At 40.8% G+C, this 20,069-nt stretch overlaps 1 protein-coding gene across 5 annotated transcripts in view; it reads left to right on the forward strand.

The window, feature by feature from the left end:
* Positions 1-20,069, forward strand: part of SYT1 (synaptotagmin 1) — a 530,829-nt gene that overhangs the window by 346,641 nt on the left and 164,119 nt on the right. For all 5 annotated transcript variants that reach the window (XM_075209585.1, XM_075209583.1, XM_075209587.1 and 2 more), the window contains one exon: positions 18,696-18,879. In XM_075209585.1, coding sequence (XP_075065686.1) covers positions 18,711-18,879 — 169 coding nt within the window. In that variant the 5' untranslated portion in view covers positions 18,696-18,710. The remainder of the gene's footprint in view (positions 1-18,695; positions 18,880-20,069) is intronic.

Consider the following 20,069-nt stretch of genomic DNA (forward strand, 5'->3'; position numbering starts at 1 on the left):
CCCCATGTCCAATAAACCCCAATGCCTTTTTACCATCAATTCTCTAATGTGTCCTCCCCCACGTCCTCACACCATCGTCCATTACTGGTCTTGGCTTGTTATCTACGTCAAAGACAAAATTGAAAAAATCCGCACCTGTTCTCTGTATCACTCACTCTGCCACCCTTGGCTCCTACCCTCCTGTTCCTAGATTCTCTCTCTTCTCTCCTCCTCTTTTTCTACAACCTGTCCTCTTGATCCTGTCCCCTCCAAGTTCCTCGGCTCCTTGCTCTCAATGCCTATCATCATTGTCACGGGCACTAGGAGTCTTTACCCAGGGATCACCAGATGGTAGGCTTACCAGAGCAATGTAGATGGTAATAGGGTACTCTGGTAGCTGGGTGATCACGGAACATGAAATGATGGCCGATGAGATGCTCAGGAAAGTCTATGACTAGCAACACTGGTAATAATGAGGTAATGATACACAAGGAACTGTATGGACAAGGACACGTGAAGGTAGTCAGTGGTCTGCGGTAGCAAGTTGTACCACTGCTATAGTGAGGAGGAATGTCCAACAGAAACAAGGAGGTGATGAGAGTCAGCGGTCTGCGGGTAGCAAGTTGTACCGCTGTCTGAGTGAAGGAATGGAATCCAAGTGGAGGTACAGTGGTCTGCGGTAGCAAGTTGTACCACTGCTATGTGAGAGAATAATGGAACAGGTAATACCGGAAACAGGGATCAGTGGTCTGACATCAGCAAGTTGTACCACTGCATATATATGTGAGGAGGTGCACGGGGGAAGACTGCAACACAGGATATACACAGGCACCTTATACACGATCCACAGTAATATGCACAATATAGGTATATATATATGTAAATGACTGATCAGGTCTGCAATCTAGAAAGTCTCTTGAAGTAGTCCAGCACAATGATAACACAGTCAATGATGGCAATAGACTCAGCGGATAGCAGACTCCAGAGAGAACCAAACACAGTCCAGCAAGATATGCAATACACAGCACAGTCAATGAGAAGTATGCATACCGTGGTTCAGCAGTAGCAGTCAGATGGAATTGCAGCGGTACCTGAGCGGCTGGAGACCGACTGGATAGGAAGTCCCTGGATAGGAGAAGCAGCGGTCTAGCAGGTGCAGCGCACAGGTGAGTAGACCGACAGGGACACGAATCCACAGGAGTCAGCAACACGTGGAACTGGACTCATAGGAAACCCAGGAGAATGGAGATGATCCAGCAGAGGGTAGTAGAAGAGATACAAATCCAATGCTGACAGGAGGGTAGAGGCCAGTGGAACACGTGAAGGCGTGGAGAGTGGATCAGCAGGAGATGGACGATAGCGCTGACCACAGCGGCAGGACTCAGCGGCACACGGAGGTAACCAGTAGCAACCACAGGAACCAACAGCGATGGGAAACAGGAGTGCAGCGCAGGGCAGGAGCTGTAGATCACGAAGTGAAGCAGATGGTAATGAAAAGCGGCAGTCTCGAGGAAGGCACAGCAAAGATGAGATGAGAGTGTAGTGCACGGAGGCAGCGGATAGTAATCAGCTGGCAGTCACGATGTTGAACACAGGCGAGTTGCAAGCAGGAGACTGTAGTGCACAGAGGCAGCGGATAGTAGTCAGCTGGCAGTCACGATGTTAAACACAGGCGAGTTGCAAGCAGGAGACTGTAGTGCACGGAGGCAGCGGATAGCAATCAGCAAACAGACTTGATGAGAAGCAGGTGAGTGAGGTAAAAGCTGGAGTGCACGGAGGCAGCGGATAGCAATGAGTAAACAGTCACATAGATATAACATAACGTTGAAGTGGTTTAGAAGACTGTAGTGCACGGAGGCAGCGGATAAGAATCAGCAAACAGTCCTGATGATACAGTTGATGGTAGAAGTGGTATGGAAACCACAGAAGTAGAAGTGGTTTGGAAACCACAGGAATCAGCAGCGCTGAATACACGAGAAATACAGGAACACCTTCAGAGACTCATGAGGAATGAGACTCCAAGATCAGGCAACGTGGTAGTGACCACAGGTGCTTAATATAGGGAGGTTGCCTGATCTGCCAATTAAGTTAAAGGGGTATACACTGAAGTATAGAAAAAGGGCTGCGCATGCGCAGACCCTCAGGATGGTGGACGGCCACGGTTCCTAAATGTCCGGGAAGAGGCACTCACGGTCCGGTGAGTGACAGTACCCCCCCTTTTAAAGGTGGGCACAGAACGCCTGGAACCGGGCTTGTCCGGATTTTTGGAGTAAAACTTCTTCAAAAGGGCAGGAGCATTAAGATCTTCAGCTTTGATCCAAGAGCGCTCCTCAGGACCAAAGCCCTTCCAATGAACGAGGAAGTGGAGGACTCCTCGCGAAATTTTTGCATCTAGTACCTCGGTAATCTCAAAATCCTCCTCCTGATGGACTTGAACTGGCTGCGGAGCTGAGGGAGGAGTTGAAAAACGGTTGATAATAAGAGGTTTGAGCAAAGATACATGGAAGGCATTAGAAATCCGAAGACTCTTAGGAAGAAGGAGTTTCACACATACTGGATTGATAACTTGAATGATCCTATATGGACCAATAAAACGAGGGGCGAATTTCATGGATGGAACCTTCAAACGAATATTTTTTGTGGATAACCAGACACGATCTCCAATTTTTAGTGGTGGAATAGCCCGCCTCTTCTTATCAGCGAAAGATTTATATTTGACAGATGTCTTCTTCAAACAGGTTCTAACCTGAGACCAGATATTTTTGAAGGTCTGACAAGCAGTCTCCACAGCAGGAACTTGGGTGGGAGGGAGGGCAGGAAATTCCGGAAAAGACGGATGGTGACCGTGAACCACCAGCACTTGACTTTTTGAAGATGGCTCCTGAGATCCATCTTCAACGTCCGATGACGTCACGAACGCCCGATGAGAAGGAAGGCGTTCAGACTGAACCTTATCACACAGATCCGTAGATGAAGGATCCTGTGGAGGAGGACCTGGTGGAATAGACGAATGCTGTCTTTTGAATGAAACCACTTGAGAGAGGCAACGATGATGACATTCAGCTCCCCAAGATATAACTTGAGAAGTGCGCCAGTCAATCTGGGGAGAATGACACTGAAGCCATGGAAGGCCTAAGACAATCGGACTTGTCGTAACAGGAAGGATCAAAAACGATATTTCTTCATGATGCAGGGCACCAATCTGAAGGGTTACTGGAGACGTACTCTGGGTGATGAGACCGTTGATGAGACGTGATCCATCTATAGCCGTCACAGTAATGGGTGTTTTTAAGGTAATCACTGGTAGAGACCATTGATTTACTAATGATTTGGAAATAAAATTTCCTGCTGCTCCGGAATCAATCAATGCCTGTGACTCAAAGGTTTTGGTAGCAAAGGAAATAGTCACATCAAAAGCGCAGACTTTAGATTTCATAGACGATGGAGAGGACTGCAGGAACCCTAACCTTATCTCCCCAGTATTGGTTAGAGCCCGGCATCTTCTGGGACAAGAATTGAGCATATGCGTAGAATCGGCACAATAGATACAAAGTCTATTCTTTATTCTTCGGTCCCTCTCCTCTAACGTTAATTTGGAGCGACCTATCTCCATGGGTATCACCGGAGATGAAGCTGGGTGAAATTGAGGATTTGAGAGAGGAGGTGTTTTAACCGAAGTTGTTTTCTCAGGTTCTCTTTCACGAAACCTCAGGTCTACCCGATGGCAAAGAGAGATCAAATCTTCTAAAGAGGAGGGTAGTTCTTGTGAAGTCAGTGCGTTTTTAATTTTATCGGAAAGCCCCTGCCAGAAGGCGGCAACTAGTGCTTCAGTGTTCCACTGAAGTTCAGAGGCTAAAATCCTAAATTGAATGACGTACTGAGCCACAGTGCGAGATCCTTGGCGAAGACGGAGAATGCTGGATGCAGCGGAAATAACACGACCTGGTTCATCGAATGCACTTCGGAACGTGGAAATAAATTCGGCACTATCCTGTAACAATGGATCGTTTCTTTCCCACAGAGGGGAAGCCCATGCGAGGGCTTGTCCAGAAAACAATGAAATAAGATAGGCCACTCTGGAACGATGGGTAGAAAAATTTTGAGGTTGGAGCTCAAAATGAACTGAGCATTGAGTAAGAAAACCCCTACAGGTTTTGGGGTCTCCATCATATTTTGACGGAGTAGGCAGGTGTAGCGTGGAAGCAGTAGACACCTGGGATGGCACAGGGGAAGAAGATGACGACACAGAAGGATCAACAGTGGCTGCTACCTTTGGCACAGAAGTTACTTGGGCGACTAAAGTCTGATAACATTGCAGCAACTGTTGTTGACGAACATCTTGTTGTTCCATACGGGTAACCAGATACCGCAGCATCTCTATAGCGGTAGGTTCCACATCTGGGTCTGTCATGGCCTGATCTTACTGTCACGGGCACTAGGAGTCTTTACCCAGGGATCACCAGATGGTAGGCTTACCAGAGCAATGTAGATGGTAATAGGGTACTCTGGTAGCTGGGTGATCACGGAACATGAAATGATGGCCGATGAGATGCTCAGGAAAGTCTATGACTAGCAACACTGGTAATAATGAGGTAATGATACACAAGGAACTGTATGGACAAGGACACGTGAAGGTAGTCAGTGGTCTGCGGTAGCAAGTTGTACCACTGCTATAGTGAGGAGGAATGTCCAACAGAAACAAGGAGGTGATGAGAGTCAGCGGTCTGCGGGTAGCAAGTTGTACCGCTGTCTGAGTGAAGGAATGGAATCCAAGTGGAGGTACAGTGGTCTGCGGTAGCAAGTTGTACCACTGCTATGTGAGAGAATAATGGAACAGGTAATACCGGAAACAGGGATCAGTGGTCTGACATCAGCAAGTTGTACCACTGCATATATATGTGAGGAGGTGCACGGGGGAAGACTGCAACACAGGATATACACAGGCACCTTATACACGATCCACAGTAATATGCACAATATAGGTATATATATATGTAAATGACTGATCAGGTCTGCAATCTAGAAAGTCTCTTGAAGTAGTCCAGCACAATGATAACACAGTCAATGATGGCAATAGACTCAGCGGATAGCAGACTCCAGAGAGAACCAAACACAGTCCAGCAAGATATGCAATACACAGCACAGTCAATGAGAAGTATGCATACCGTGGTTCAGCAGTAGCAGTCAGATGGAATTGCAGCGGTACCTGAGCGGCTGGAGACCGACTGGATAGGAAGTCCCTGGATAGGAGAAGCAGCGGTCTAGCAGGTGCAGCGCACAGGTGAGTAGACCGACAGGGACACGAATCCACAGGAGTCAGCAACACGTGGAACTGGACTCATAGGAAACCCAGGAGAATGGAGATGATCCAGCAGAGGGTAGTAGAAGAGATACAAATCCAATGCTGACAGGAGGGTAGAGGCCAGTGGAACACGTGAAGGCGTGGAGAGTGGATCAGCAGGAGATGGACGATAGCGCTGACCACAGCGGCAGGACTCAGCGGCACACGGAGGTAACCAGTAGCAACCACAGGAACCAACAGCGATGGGAAACAGGAGTGCAGCGCAGGGCAGGAGCTGTAGATCACGAAGTGAAGCAGATGGTAATGAAAAGCGGCAGTCTCGAGGAAGGCACAGCAAAGATGAGATGAGAGTGTAGTGCACGGAGGCAGCGGATAGTAATCAGCTGGCAGTCACGATGTTGAACACAGGCGAGTTGCAAGCAGGAGACTGTAGTGCACAGAGGCAGCGGATAGTAGTCAGCTGGCAGTCACGATGTTAAACACAGGCGAGTTGCAAGCAGGAGACTGTAGTGCACGGAGGCAGCGGATAGCAATCAGCAAACAGACTTGATGAGAAGCAGGTGAGTGAGGTAAAAGCTGGAGTGCACGGAGGCAGCGGATAGCAATGAGTAAACAGTCACATAGATATAACATAACGTTGAAGTGGTTTAGAAGACTGTAGTGCACGGAGGCAGCGGATAAGAATCAGCAAACAGTCCTGATGATACAGTTGATGGTAGAAGTGGTATGGAAACCACAGAAGTAGAAGTGGTTTGGAAACCACAGGAATCAGCAGCGCTGAATACACGAGAAATACAGGAACACCTTCAGAGACTCATGAGGAATGAGACTCCAAGATCAGGCAACGTGGTAGTGACCACAGGTGCTTAATATAGGGAGGTTGCCTGATCTGCCAATTAAGTTAAAGGGGTATACACTGAAGTATAGAAAAAGGGCTGCGCATGCGCAGACCCTCAGGATGGTGGACGGCCACGGTTCCTAAATGTCCGGGAAGAGGCACTCACGGTCCGGTGAGTGACAATCATTTTGCTCACCTCTTTAGCCTTTCTCTCCACTGGTATCTTCCCGTCGGCCTTTAAGCATGCGCTCATCTTCCCTATTCTCAAGAAACCCTCCCTTGACCCATCCTGTCTCTCAAGCTATTACTCAATATCTCTGCTTTACTTTGCTTCTAAAATTCTCAAACAACTTGTCTTCAATCGTCTAACCAAATTTCTCTCTTCTCACTCTCTTTTTGACCCTCTCCAGTCTGGCTTCCACCCCTTCACGCAACTGAAACTGCCCTAACTAAAGTCACAAACAACTTACTCTCAGCTAAGTCCAAAGTTCACTTCTCCCTTCTTGTACTCCTTGACCTCTCTGCTGCTTTTGACACAGTCGATCATTCTCTTTTCCTCACCACCCTTTAATCACTAGGTCTTTGCGAAACCGCTCTCTCCTGGTTTAGCTCCTACCTCTCTGGTCACTCTTTTAGCATGTCTGCTTCTGACTCTCACCCCCCTTCCCCTTTCTACTGGAGTCTCACAAATCTCTGGCCTTGGCCCTCTGCTCTTCACTCTCTACACCAACTCTCTCGGTGAACTCATTCAGTCATTTGACCTCCAATACCACCTCTTTGCTGATGACACACAAATCTATCTTTCATCCCCTGACCTCTCTCTCGTCTTCCTTATCCAGGTATCTAGCTGTCTCTTTGCTGTCACTACCTGGATTGCAAAGCGCTTCAGAAAACTCAACTTCTCCAGAGATCATCATCTTTCCTCCTGCCAATGTTGCTATTCCTCCCAATATCTCCTTCTTAGTTGACAATATCACTCTTTCTCCTGTCACCCAAGACTGCTGCCTTGGAGTCACCCTTGACTCAGCCCTTAGCTTTACCCTCCTATGCAGTCCCTTACAAAATCCTGCCACTTCCTCCTCTGTAACATCACAAAAATCTGTTCCTTCCACTCTCAGAAAGCAACCAAAATCCTGGTACATTCACTCATTATTTATCGTATCGACTATTGCAACCTCACTGTCCTTCTTGACTCTCACATTTCTGATCTTCACACCATAAAAAAATGTTGTGGCTAGGCTCAACCTTCTCTCCAAGCGCACCTCTTCTGTTACTCCTCTTCGTAAATCCCTTCATTGGCTCCCTATACATTTCAGAATTCAGTTCAAGCTCCTTACCGTCCCTTACAAAGCCTTTACTAATGCTTCTCCCCCTCTGACCTTGTCACTAGGTACATGCGTGATAGTATGCAGTAGGTTCTCATTGGCGCTAGTAGAAGAGATGAGGGTAAGTATGTACAGTTGTAAATGGTTATGGTTCTAGCAGCACAGAATATCAAGGTAATAGGTATCTAGCGATACTTTAATATGTGCACAAAAATAAATAGCTATAAATAGTTCTGGCCAGAACAGAGCTAAATGCAATTAATGAATATATTGAAGATTCAAAAATACATAATTAAACCGTATTGCAGCATATAACAACATGTGTCCATTGCTGTTTACTTTGATGAATAAGTTCCAAGTGTTGGGTAGGACAATTGTAGGCAAATAATGTATATGTATAATGTATAATACTGTTTATTGATGTATTTGTGAATTTTCACTATATGCATTTATTGCATTTAGCTCTGTTCTGGCCAGAACTGTCTATAGCTATTTATATTTGTGCACACATTTAAGTACCGTTATATGCCTGTTACCTCGGTATTCTGTGCTGCTAGAACCACAACCATTAACAAATATACATACTTACCTTTCCTCAGTGCCTAGGCTTATACACTAGTCACCTACATACTTACCCTCATGTCTTCTACTAGCACCAAGGAGATCCTGCTGCATACTATTGTTTCTGTTGAGGTACTCACAAGGGAGTGCAGTTATCCATATCCTATATTCAAGGTACATACCTACCCAGCTGCTCTGCTCTGCTTCTGTCCTCCATCTGAATTCACCTCTCATTACCTCCTCCAAGACTTCTGCCGTGCTGCCCCTAATCTTTGGAACTCCCTATCCCATCTCACTCATCTCTCCCCCAACCTTCAGTCCTTCAACACTCACTCAAAACTCACCTTTTCTCGCTCACCTATCCTATCCCCTCCTAACCATTCTATCCATTGACTCCTCTTCCTTTCCTGTCATCTCCATTTTCTCCCTGGTGGTCCTACTGTCTCTCACCACCTCTCCATTTAGAATGTAAGTTCTCGCAGGCAGGGTCCTCTTTACCTATTGTTCCTCGTCTGTCTACTGTCTGACTCCCTCATATGTCCCGTCACATCTTTTGTTGCACTCTGTGTGAGTCCCCATAGCATGACTCACACTCATCTGTGTACACATATATATATATATGAATTACCTTATCTATTTGTTACTTGCTTCTGTATCTGGCGCTATGGAATCAGTGGCGCCTTATAGATAAATAAGTAACCTTAGAAATAATTTATAATGTCACTCTTTCTATTTTACTCCATGATGCCCCCCACACTGGATGCTGGCTGCTGACATGGAGAGGCAGCAGCTGGCAGCTTTTTATCTGTAAAGTTCTGGGCAGAACCATAACTTCAATTTTTAGCGCCTTGGGTGAGAAGGAAAATTGCTCCCCCCATCAGTGCTGCCAACTGATCACCCACAATTAAAACCTAATTTTCAGCTACATCCATTCTGGATCTGATCGCAATTGCTTGAACATGCCCTTTCTTTACATTGCCTATGTTAGGACATGCCTTCCCTCATCCATCATGCCTCTTGAGGTGCAAGGAATAATAATTGTCAAAAAGTTGCAGATCGAAATAGCTACAGTTGCATACGTTCTCTTTCTGAGCATGCACAGCATGAATAAAATGCAAATATACACTACACAAATCGGCAAATCTCACTCTGAAGGCCCAATGTGTCTAAGTTTAGGGGACTTTTTGAAATGCTCTGGTTTTTACTGAACAGTTAAGTGAATGGAGTGGGAAAGGGTCTTCAGATTACCTCCAGTTTTGCTTATAAGTAGTGGTGATTCCAGGAGAATTTGAATAGTGTACTGCTACTCTTTCATTCCTCATGCAGTTTTAGTTGAATTGAGTGAACATTATCTCCATATGCAACACTCTTCAACCCTTTCACCTGCCTGCTAGAAAAAGATTCATATCCCTTGGTGAAGATTTTATGTAAGTTCAATCCCGCCATCAACATCACAAGACAAGGATTTTCCAAATTGTTGCTGTAGCCTAGAAGTGTCACCCGGACCTTGACACACACCATTGCTGAAAATCACTACTATACTTTGATAGGCCATGATAAATCCTATAGTCCCGAAGGGAAGCACAGCATAGGCTTTTAACAGATCTCCTGCTGGTAAGATTTAAAAACTAATGCTTTTAAGTAGGCTATTTTTATTTAGAAGTGATAAACTCTTTAGGGTTGAAATAAGGCAGTCACTTTGCAAAAATATCTCTAGTGATGTAAATAAAAGAGGATTGTAGTGTACATTTATTATTGCATCACATTTAAACCCTAATGAGAAATAATAGCATGGAAATCCCTTAACAACATAAGGGTCTAGGAGTGCCATCCTTCTTGCAGCTCATAGACCATCGTTAGGTCAGCGTGAGTGATACATAATATATTCCTTTAACATTGGATACCAGAATTATGTCTGTTCAAATCCCAGTTGCCAAAATGATTAGTTCAACGTTAAAATCTCAAGAACTGTATTTAAAATGCTAATCTCAAGACATATTTCTGACAATTAACAACATTGTGAGTTGAAACTAATCTGTGCTACTCAGAACCTCATGTTTCGTACATCAGTGCATGAACCATCTCGTATGTTCTAATTAATTTTACTAATCCCCTGGTTATGAGTGAGTATATGAGAATAAATAAAGGCTGCACATTATTGAAAGCAATAATTTAATTCCACAAATATGACCCAAATAAATCGTAGCAACTCTATTAATTAACTTACCATGGTGCTTTATTGCATAGACTTCATACTTTATTAATCTGTTGTTCAATTTTATATGCATTTCAAGCTTGCATATAGATCAGATTCATATGTCTGTGTCATAATAGTTCTATATTTATCAATATACAGACTCAGATTTACATTTTTGTCCCTTTCTATATTTTTTTGTGTGACACTCGTACTCAATACCCTCATCACAATAGCACCTCGTGATTTCAACCCACCGGTGTAAAATGAACAAAGAAATAATTCAGCAATAACTGAGTGTCTAGTTAAATTCTTAGGGGGTATATTTACTATACTGCAGGTTTGAAAAAGTGGAAATGTTGCCTATATCAACCAATCAGATTCTAGCTGTCATTTTGTTGACTGTACTAAATAAATAACTAGAATTTGGTTGCTATGGGCAACATCTCCACTTTTTCAAAGCTGCAGTTTAGTAAATATACCCCTTATAATGTGTAAGTAATTAATTATTAATACAATAATTAAACAATGATGTGAATAGTGAGCAGAGTGCTGCCCTTGCACCTCTTTGGTAATAGGCTCAAGTATCTGGGGCATTTCAAAACCTGCCAATATATAGATGAGGAATGTTCAGTATGATAAGTAAAAGTGTAGGCATACAGAATCCATCAATTCTACTGCAATACTTAAAGGCACCCCTTGACATTGTCATGGTGGTGTTAGGAGCCGCGGCGGCTCTGGGCACCGCCGCTACTCACTTCCGGGTCTGGATCAGCGTCCCGGCCGTCATCATGACGACCGGGACGTCATTTCCTCCTGGTCCTCGCCGTTGCCTAGGCAACGGTCGGGACGCTCTCAGCTGCTAGCGCCGCGTCCCGGCATCTAGGCAGCCGGGCGCGTCCGCACTAATTGAATAGTTAAAGCCCAGCTGGGCTAAATCCTCCTGCTAAGCAGGACACCTCTGATTGGCCATTACTTGCTTATAAGGCAGGAAGGGACAAGCCCTCCCTGCCGGTTATAGTTTCAGCTCCAGTGCTGTAGCCTGCTCCCTCTCTGTACCTTTTTATCCTTGATCCTGTTTTCCGTTGTGGACCTTTGCTTGAATGTTTGACTATGCTTGTCTGCCTGTGCCCCTTGATTTATTGCCTGGACTCTGACGCTGCCATTTTGCCTGTGACCTCTGACCTCGGCTAGTCTACTGGATACTCTGTTTGCTGCCGGCCCTCGACCCTTGTTTGGACTTCACTCTGCTGGTTACTCCTATACTCTATCGCTGGGTTCTCCCCAGTCAGTGCACGAATTTGGGAAAATATACATACCTACTAGGTAGTGTGGTGTATATTGGAAATGTATCAAACTATTAAGAACAGAGTAGGGTGAGATCCTAAACGGGTAGAACTGCTTCATGAGATGTTCACCTTTAGCAGCCCCCTTTCTGAGGAACTAGTTACGTACCACAGCACTCGGTTGCCCTTAGGAGTTAAGCTCGGGTTGTAGCAGTTGTTGATCAAGCACTTGCCTGGTGGAGAGGACAGAACACAGTAGGAGTTAATGAGCAACTAGAATATATTAGCAGAACTCTGAGCCAGGCAGGCAAGGGTTAATGTGGATTAGTCTGGCATTTGTCTGATAGAGTGTACAGCACATGGCAGCAGGTAGTGAGCAACCAAACTGTAAACAGCAGAACTTTGAGCCAGACAGACAGTCATCAGGAGCAGATGAGACAGCAGAATTCTTTAAACAAGCTAGGGGTCAGGGCAGGTAGCGATATGAGAGCAAATCCATTAAACAGAGCCACAAGTGAGGAGTGGAGAAAACAGCAATTCCTATAAACAATCCGTGTCAAACACATATAGCGGAACAGGTCAGGATACAAAACACACAAGGTCAAGCAGGAACTATCACCAACATTGGTATGCTGCTAGGAAGAGATTTATAAAAGCAGCAGCACCAATCAGAACTGCAGGATGATTAACTGCATGAGTGTGATAGGTGATTGAACACCTGAGGCTGCCAGACTGAGAGTTGAATGAAGCTGGTAGCAATTAGCCTAGTAACTGGCTGAATCAGTGAACTGCAGGAATGATCCTACACATAGTAGTAGCAGTAATTGTACAGATGACAGATCAAACAAACAGGAGAGCTCCTATTTCGTAACAACAACTTTCAGTGAGTTGGTGTAATATCACCTCTGATGAGACACATTTCTTGTAAAACATGTCAACTGATAAGTCTTACAGATCCCAGCTTTGGGCTGTCATTCCATTTGAAATGTTATTAAGCTAAGCAACAAATGCAATATTATTCTTTACATGAAAGGCAGATATTACATATATCCTTGCTGAAGTACAATTTTTATATTAAAAATCCATAGATCTCTTCAAAACAAAAGGACTTATAGTATAATAATATATTTATTTATATATACACCCACTGTAAAATATAAAGACATTAGCAGCCATTGAGGTGTCCTATGACCATATAAAAGCACAAGTGCTTATATACATGTTGTGTATCTCTGAGTTAGAAAAGGAAGAATGAATATCCAGTTTAAAATGTAATAAAGCATGTTCAATATTATAAGAGCATAGCACAATGTTTACACCTATTACACACCAGTATTTAAAAGATATATAGAGCTTCCAGTAAAATGTTTATCACAAAACAGTACCGTAATGGCGCTTCTTTCAACAGCTGACAGCAAGCTCTTATCCCATTGGCAAAGGCCTTATGAAATTATCTGCCAGGTTGGTCCTGCAAATACTAAAGTAAAACAGACATTGGGAAGACAGAGCAAATCTAGCACATGAACTTTCTAAAATCTTGGAAAGATATGGAAGTCTGTACAGCTGTAGTATATTAGATAGAAGCTTTCTTGGAAATTAATATAAAAATAAAATTGCAGACCATGGGCATCCCGGTAGGATGCAAACAAGAAACCTGCAAGGATATCTTACAGGAACAGCTGGGGTTAATCACAATCACTTTCATTGTTGACAGGTTTATGCTAATTACCTTTGAATTACCTGTGACCTGTAACTATGAACATAGCTGGGGTACAGTAATGATTGGGTGTGCAAATTTATGCAAGCAGGGACTTGTAGGTGTTTTATTTGTACTTATTTTTCCTTAAAAAAATCTTTTTGTTTTTCACTTGAACTTTCTCGGTCACAAGGTCACATTAAAGGTGGAAAAAGTTCTGACTGGATTCATCTTCATTTCATTCTATACATCACAAAAAACTGCCATTTAATATTATATATTACTGTACATATCAAAATTAATCCAATACTTGTTATTCATTTATATTATTCAATTGGCATCCCTAGCAAATGGCCTTCACATTGCTTGTTTGGAATTAAATGTCTTTATCTTTTTTGTTCCATTGATAGGTTTATTAAGTTTGTACGGAATGATACTTAGAAAACACAATTAAACTGAATGAATAATGGTCTTGTTGTGAAGAAAATCTTTTCTTTACTAATTAGTTTCACTGCTTTTTGTCTTGCCTGGAAAAAGGCTGAATGTTGTGTGACAAGTTCATTTAACTTCAATTCTGAAAACATGTATCTAGTGTTTAAAATGTATTTTCTTGAACTGTTGTGTTTCTAAAAATGATAAATGAATGACAAATCGTGACACACCAAATTACAGAAGTGTTTCATATTTTCTTACCTTATTGTGAATTTTAAATATAGTATATTTTATAGCAATAATGACAACAAATATATATGTAGGCCACAGGTACAGTTGTTGCCTCAGATGTCAACATGCACTTCAGGAATGTGCTGAGAGTTGACATAATCCACTCAGGGAGATGAATAGGGCGTTCTTTAAGCATAAGGACTTGCCCTACTTGTAATGCTCTTATGAATATGTGACTAGATGGTAGTTGTTATTAATAAAGAGCTGTGTGTTATCAATTTAAATTCCCAGGTTCAAGAGTTCACTTAACATAAGTTGTTGGGAAGGGTTTGAGAGTCTAGATTAACTCAGGACTGATATTAATAATCACTGGATTTCCTGTGCCTGTGGACTGCTTGACACTGCAACAGAGCTCACACAAGAAGACAAAACCACTGAGTTCATCCTCCTCTTATGAATTCTGTATTCTCTCTGCAGACCTACCATACACCAAACATGAGCCAGATACTAGCCACATTTGGGTGAATCCTTACATCCAGTGGTATAGTATGTCAAGTTCCCTAGTCCTAGAAATATAGAAATATGCACTAAAAATTATTTTCAACTATAGGTGCATTCTACTAATTCCTATGAGCATATCCATAGTCAAATTGAGTAATAATACACAATATATTGATTATGTCCACGGTGTGCTTAACCACACGGTTTTCTCTTGCTCATTCCATACAATCTCTCTTTATCTCTATTAAGTGCCACAGTAAGAGACAGCAAATACATTCTTACAAGCTCATTTAGTTTGTTACCTTGACAAGTGGGTTTTCAAGGTACACAACATTTAGCACCCCCCACCCCGTTCTTCAGCTGCAACAATACATTTCAGTAGTGAGAAACAATTACATAATGGAAGAAAATAATGTCTCTGCTGAAGAGAATGTAAGGAATAAAACATCTATATAATACAATAGTAAAGCACAATGAAAATAGAAGAGTCAAACAAACACACCATGCTGGCTTATATCCTCTGCTGTTAATAAGGTGCTATTAATTGTACAGAATTACACAATAAACACCAACCGAATACTTTGTGACTCACTCTTCAAAATATGATCTTTTAATCTATGGTTCCTTTTACCAGCAATAACAAAGCTTTAAATAGATATTTCATCATGTTTCATCAACAACAAAGCAAAGATAGTGCTGGTTATACACCGGCAGCTGTGGTAGGCTTATTTGGTCATTTTTGGACTGCAAAAATTATTCGGAACAGAAAACCTGGTCGGCTAATGATCAGAATAAATCTGTAATTTTGAAATTCAGGGTCTGTATCTTGCAGTCTTTAATGGTTAATTTTTTCATTTAATTTGATACATGAAATGGGCAGCACCATGGTTTGTGGGAGAATGCAGCATGCAGTGCTGTTTCAAACTCTCTGTGTTGTATATAAAAATATACCAAATATTAATTGAGAGGATATTCCTGCTAATGGCAATTGCATATAAGTTGTGAATCTCTGTGTACAGTGCATCTGTTCATTTCCTATCTTCTTTTACTTTTTTTCCCAGTTTGAAGCTGACTTTGAGGATCTCTCCTTTGATATTGCGAGTCAGAGACATTCTACAGCTGTTGTTTGTGTCTTTGTCTTTGAAAGTGCAGCAGTGCCATATATTTATTTACTAATTGAATTTGGGGGATTTTCTAATTATTTTCATTCCCAGGATTAATCTCTATTATCTGTAAATGTTGTACACTTCTCACTCTATTTTTTACAAGATAGCAAACATGTACTTTAATATGATACAATGTGCCAAATTACACGGAAACCTATCCCATGCCATCTATGTTTTGAAGTAAAATACACAGTATATCACAGCTCTTCCCAAACTGATTGTTGATTGATAATTCTTTCAAGTCCTCATTTCCTCATTTTCTTTCATGTCCCCTATTTTTCCTTTTCATCTTTATTAATTTTCTTTGTTTGTGATACTTTGAAAGCATTTTAAGTTAATTGTATCAAAAAAGAACCATTTAAAAGAAACCTAATTTAAAATAAGTACTGATTGTACCAGAACAACCCTTTGTTGGTCCTATGATATGGCTGCAAATGGGTGTTAAATAAAATAATCAAGCAAAAAAATAACCACACATCACACCTGACATCATTTTCACAGCACATAATTTTTAGGCGCCACAAATTTACATAACAGTGATCTCCATGAAAATACCAAGGGGTATATTTACTAAGCTGCATGTTTAAAAAAAATGGACATGTTGCCTATAGCAACCAATCTGACTCTAGTTATCATTTATATAGTACATTCTACAAAATTACAGAATCTGATTGGTTGCTAAAGGCAACATCTCCACTTTTTCAAACCCGCAGTTTAGTAAATATACCCCCAACTCTCATTTTTCTCCACTCCTGTCTTACTAAATATGTATAATGTTAGGCCCATACGAAGTGAAGCAGTTACTATGATTTGGAGAACTTTATTCCTTTTCTAAAAAGATGGATTTAAGATGTTGATATCACCAACTAACCTACATTCAAGAATGTAGTGGCCATACAGGGCTATGGCAGTGCTGTTAAGGAGTAGATGAAAAAGACTTTATTGTAATTTTCCTTCTTTTTTATTTTTGAGTGTTTGCTGCTGTTTTTGGTTTACTGATACTTGGTCTGAGCTAGCTATCATGGATTCAATCAAAGCCTTTGAGAAGGACCATTGGGCAATGAGGAATAGCTATACAGTATGCATAAATACAAATGTACGGCATATATCATTAAAATGGCATTGGGCAACACACATTCTACATAGACACCTGCCCATGTCAGTCTATTTCAGAAGCTAGAGTATTTATTTTTTTGTGTGACCCATAATACTACAATTATACCAACGTATCCCTCTGATAAGTTGTAAATCACCACTTTGCCTTGTAAAAACCCAATAAAAAAGTTTGTTAAATTAAAAATACTACAATTGCAAATCTAAAAATGACTTGTCCATGATATATAAGATGATAAATTGCCATGTGTGTACAGATGGGGACTAGCACTGTGCCTACACATGATGGCTGGTAAATGCAGCTACAAAGCAACTGTGTCGTAATATTCAATCCTGGCATGCCATTGGGTTCCATTGTGCCTTTTTTTTCTAGAAGCCTTTTCATTTTTGTTACTGCATTTGGTACTTCAAACAAATTATGCCTTTCTTGGATTAAGTAAACCTCAGGTCATATGAGAATCACAATTGTCACATAATGTATATGAGTATATGCAAAGACACAATATTTCTGAAAATGTGTTTTTCTTTATTGCACTGTCATAATACCTGCAGCAGCCATAACAGTCTAAATGAAAAAAAAAATGTCAGTTTGCCTAATTGTCTTTTTCAGTAAATATAATTATTATATAAGTGCCCTGAATTACAAGAAATGTGTACTACATAATGCATTTAGAATGTTTTTGTTAATTCATTTTGTTATTGCTGATTTGTTAGATAGATATGCTACACCAAAACCCTCACCTTTTTGTCAAAAGTAATGAGGTTTTTAATTGGGTAAAACATCAGTTACTTGTTTTATTTCGCCTTGTAATTCCTAATGTGTAAATGTGGCATCCCAAGTCATTTGCAGAACGTTCCATCATGGTTCCTACAGTCTGACATTGGAAAATTTCTGTAAGCGGCAAACATTCCCTAGTTAACCTTCAGCAATAATTTTTATTCTTAGCGTGTCCTGGACTAGAACAACACATGTCTGACATCATTTCATGTAACCTGATGCTCTCTTTAGTCTACCTTTCTTTGTGCTTCCTCAGGGCAAATCTATATTATAAGGTGCACTCTGACCTTACCTGCAACCTTTCAATAACACTGTATCCCTCTAGCAATCATCACACAATATGGCCATACTAGAAACAAATAGTTATTTTCTGAGATACTGCAGGATTTTAATTAGAATCTCTTCCTTCCTATATATTTTTTTATTTTTCTTAGTTTGGATATGTAACACATACAAGAAAAGAGTCCCTTTAAAAATGCAAGCAAAACTATTGTGATTTATAAAACAGAAATATATTATCATTTTATGTTTATTCCTCTTTCAGAATTTGCAGCATCAGACTGGCACCCATCATTTATTTGATATTACCGAAATGCCTGAATGAGACAGGCATGAGTAAAATCAATTAAAAAGGATGAATACAAATTTAAAATAAAGTACATTTGATGCCACAATTTACCCCCTTGCTACGGTTAGCATTTTAATGCTCTGATTGGCTACAGGTTGTCCTAGCACCGCCTCTTCATCTCGTACACATTCTGTATATATATAATCAATTTTGCAAAATGACTATGATGAGTCAAATACACTTAAGAATAGCTTTTTGAAAAATAAATTAAATAATGCAATTTGAATTATTGGTGATAGATATATTTAAAAATGGCATACAATACACACATTGTATTATCAGTAAACACAGACTGCTATTGCTTTTCCAACTGATCTCCAGTTAGAATGATTTACTCATTTACATTATGATGAGAAAATATTAGTAATAAACATTATTTTGTTACATAGTAAATATCTATAATAAAATATTTTTCTGCAATTATTATTTGAGATCTGCATAATATTTATTGTAGGACTATATAGAGTGGCACATGTGAAATGGGAAACATGTTTTTTTTAGTATCTTGTTAAATATTATATGAAGCTACACAAATGAAGTAATATTTGTTTAGTGAGCAGGTGCACTGCAGATGCAGCTTTTGATGGCTTCTGGTAGCTGTGAGATAGAATTCATCGTGGATCTTTTGAAATAATATTTCTCCTGTTATCTTCCATCTGCAACAGTTCCTTGGGGCCAAAATGAAGTCAAGCGAGAGCCGTCGTGAGGCGATGACAGCACCCCAAACAACAATTGTTGCACCTGCATTACGGGAAAACGCCACAGAAGCTGTTGCTCCAAGCGATGGAGTAGATAATCACTTTTCCAAGCTCAAAGAGAAGTTCATGAATGAACTAAATAAAATTCCATGTAAGTAAAGCAAATGTGAAAATTCTTCTTTCTATTACTGGTGATAATATTATAACATTATAACAGTAATTTGTTTTTTATTACAATAATATATTCAAAGAGAGCTTTCAGCATAGTCAGGGGTTACTGTGACTTGCAATATTTCATATTTTGACATGTTAAACGTCTTTTTGTGCAAATTACTGGTTTAAGTAATGTCCTAGCAGACTAATACAGTTGATACGTTTTATTGATCTACATTTTTTTACAGCTTCAGTCTTGTGTCTGGCATAAATGTTTTAACTCTAAAGTTTCATTGTTTTTTTTATGACACGTAAATGTAATAATGTGGTCTACAAAATTTGTTTATCCCTTTTTATATACAAAAGTTACAGGTCACATGGCATTACTTGCTGATGTTTGTGCTTATTTTACCAATTCCATTATAATTGGCAGCTTAATGTAAGCTTAAAGATGTTTGCATAATGTCAGTAGCAAAAAGCTCTGTTTATATTTATATAGATTGTATTTATTCGTAAAGTGCACAGGCAAATTACAAGCAATTATATTATGAGGTGCCATGCACAGAAGCAATCATTTATTAAATTAAAATGAAACCGTGTGCACATTGTAATATTATTTTATTATAGTTTCATTTTGAAAAAAGTGACTTTTCAGGGTGTGTAATATAAAGAAATGAATTGGTCTTATACCTCACTTTCAGTTTTGCTGCAGTATGTTAAGTGACATTTTTATCCAGTTCGGATCAATCAATGTAATTGCTGGGGAAAGGTTTGGAGGTTTTAGTTTAGTTTTCCCAGTATGCTGTTGTCCTCCATTACATCATGGGCCCGTCTGAGGCATTTTTATCATTTATTGTTTTTTATCCCTCTGTTTTTTTAGGCCGATTTACTTCATACTTGCCTGCTCTCCTGGAATTTCTGGAAGGCTCTCGAATTTTGGGGAGTCCTCCCAGACTCCCGGAAGAGTAGGCGTCCTCCCGGATGTGATGGAGGTGGAGATTAATGATGTGATTTTGCATCATTAAGCCCGGCCCCCTACTACGAAATGCCTTGAATTTTGGCATTTCTTAGCAGGGGGTGAGCTATGGTGACGCATTAGCGTTTCCACACCCCCTCCTGCCTCCTGTCACATGATCTTTTCTCCGGGATCTATTTACTTGTTTGAACCCGGGGGCTAGGCTGCTTGGA

This window comes from Mixophyes fleayi, chromosome 4, assembly GCF_038048845.1.
Source record: "Mixophyes fleayi isolate aMixFle1 chromosome 4, aMixFle1.hap1, whole genome shotgun sequence".
Taxonomy (NCBI): Eukaryota; Metazoa; Chordata; class Amphibia; order Anura; family Limnodynastidae; genus Mixophyes; species Mixophyes fleayi.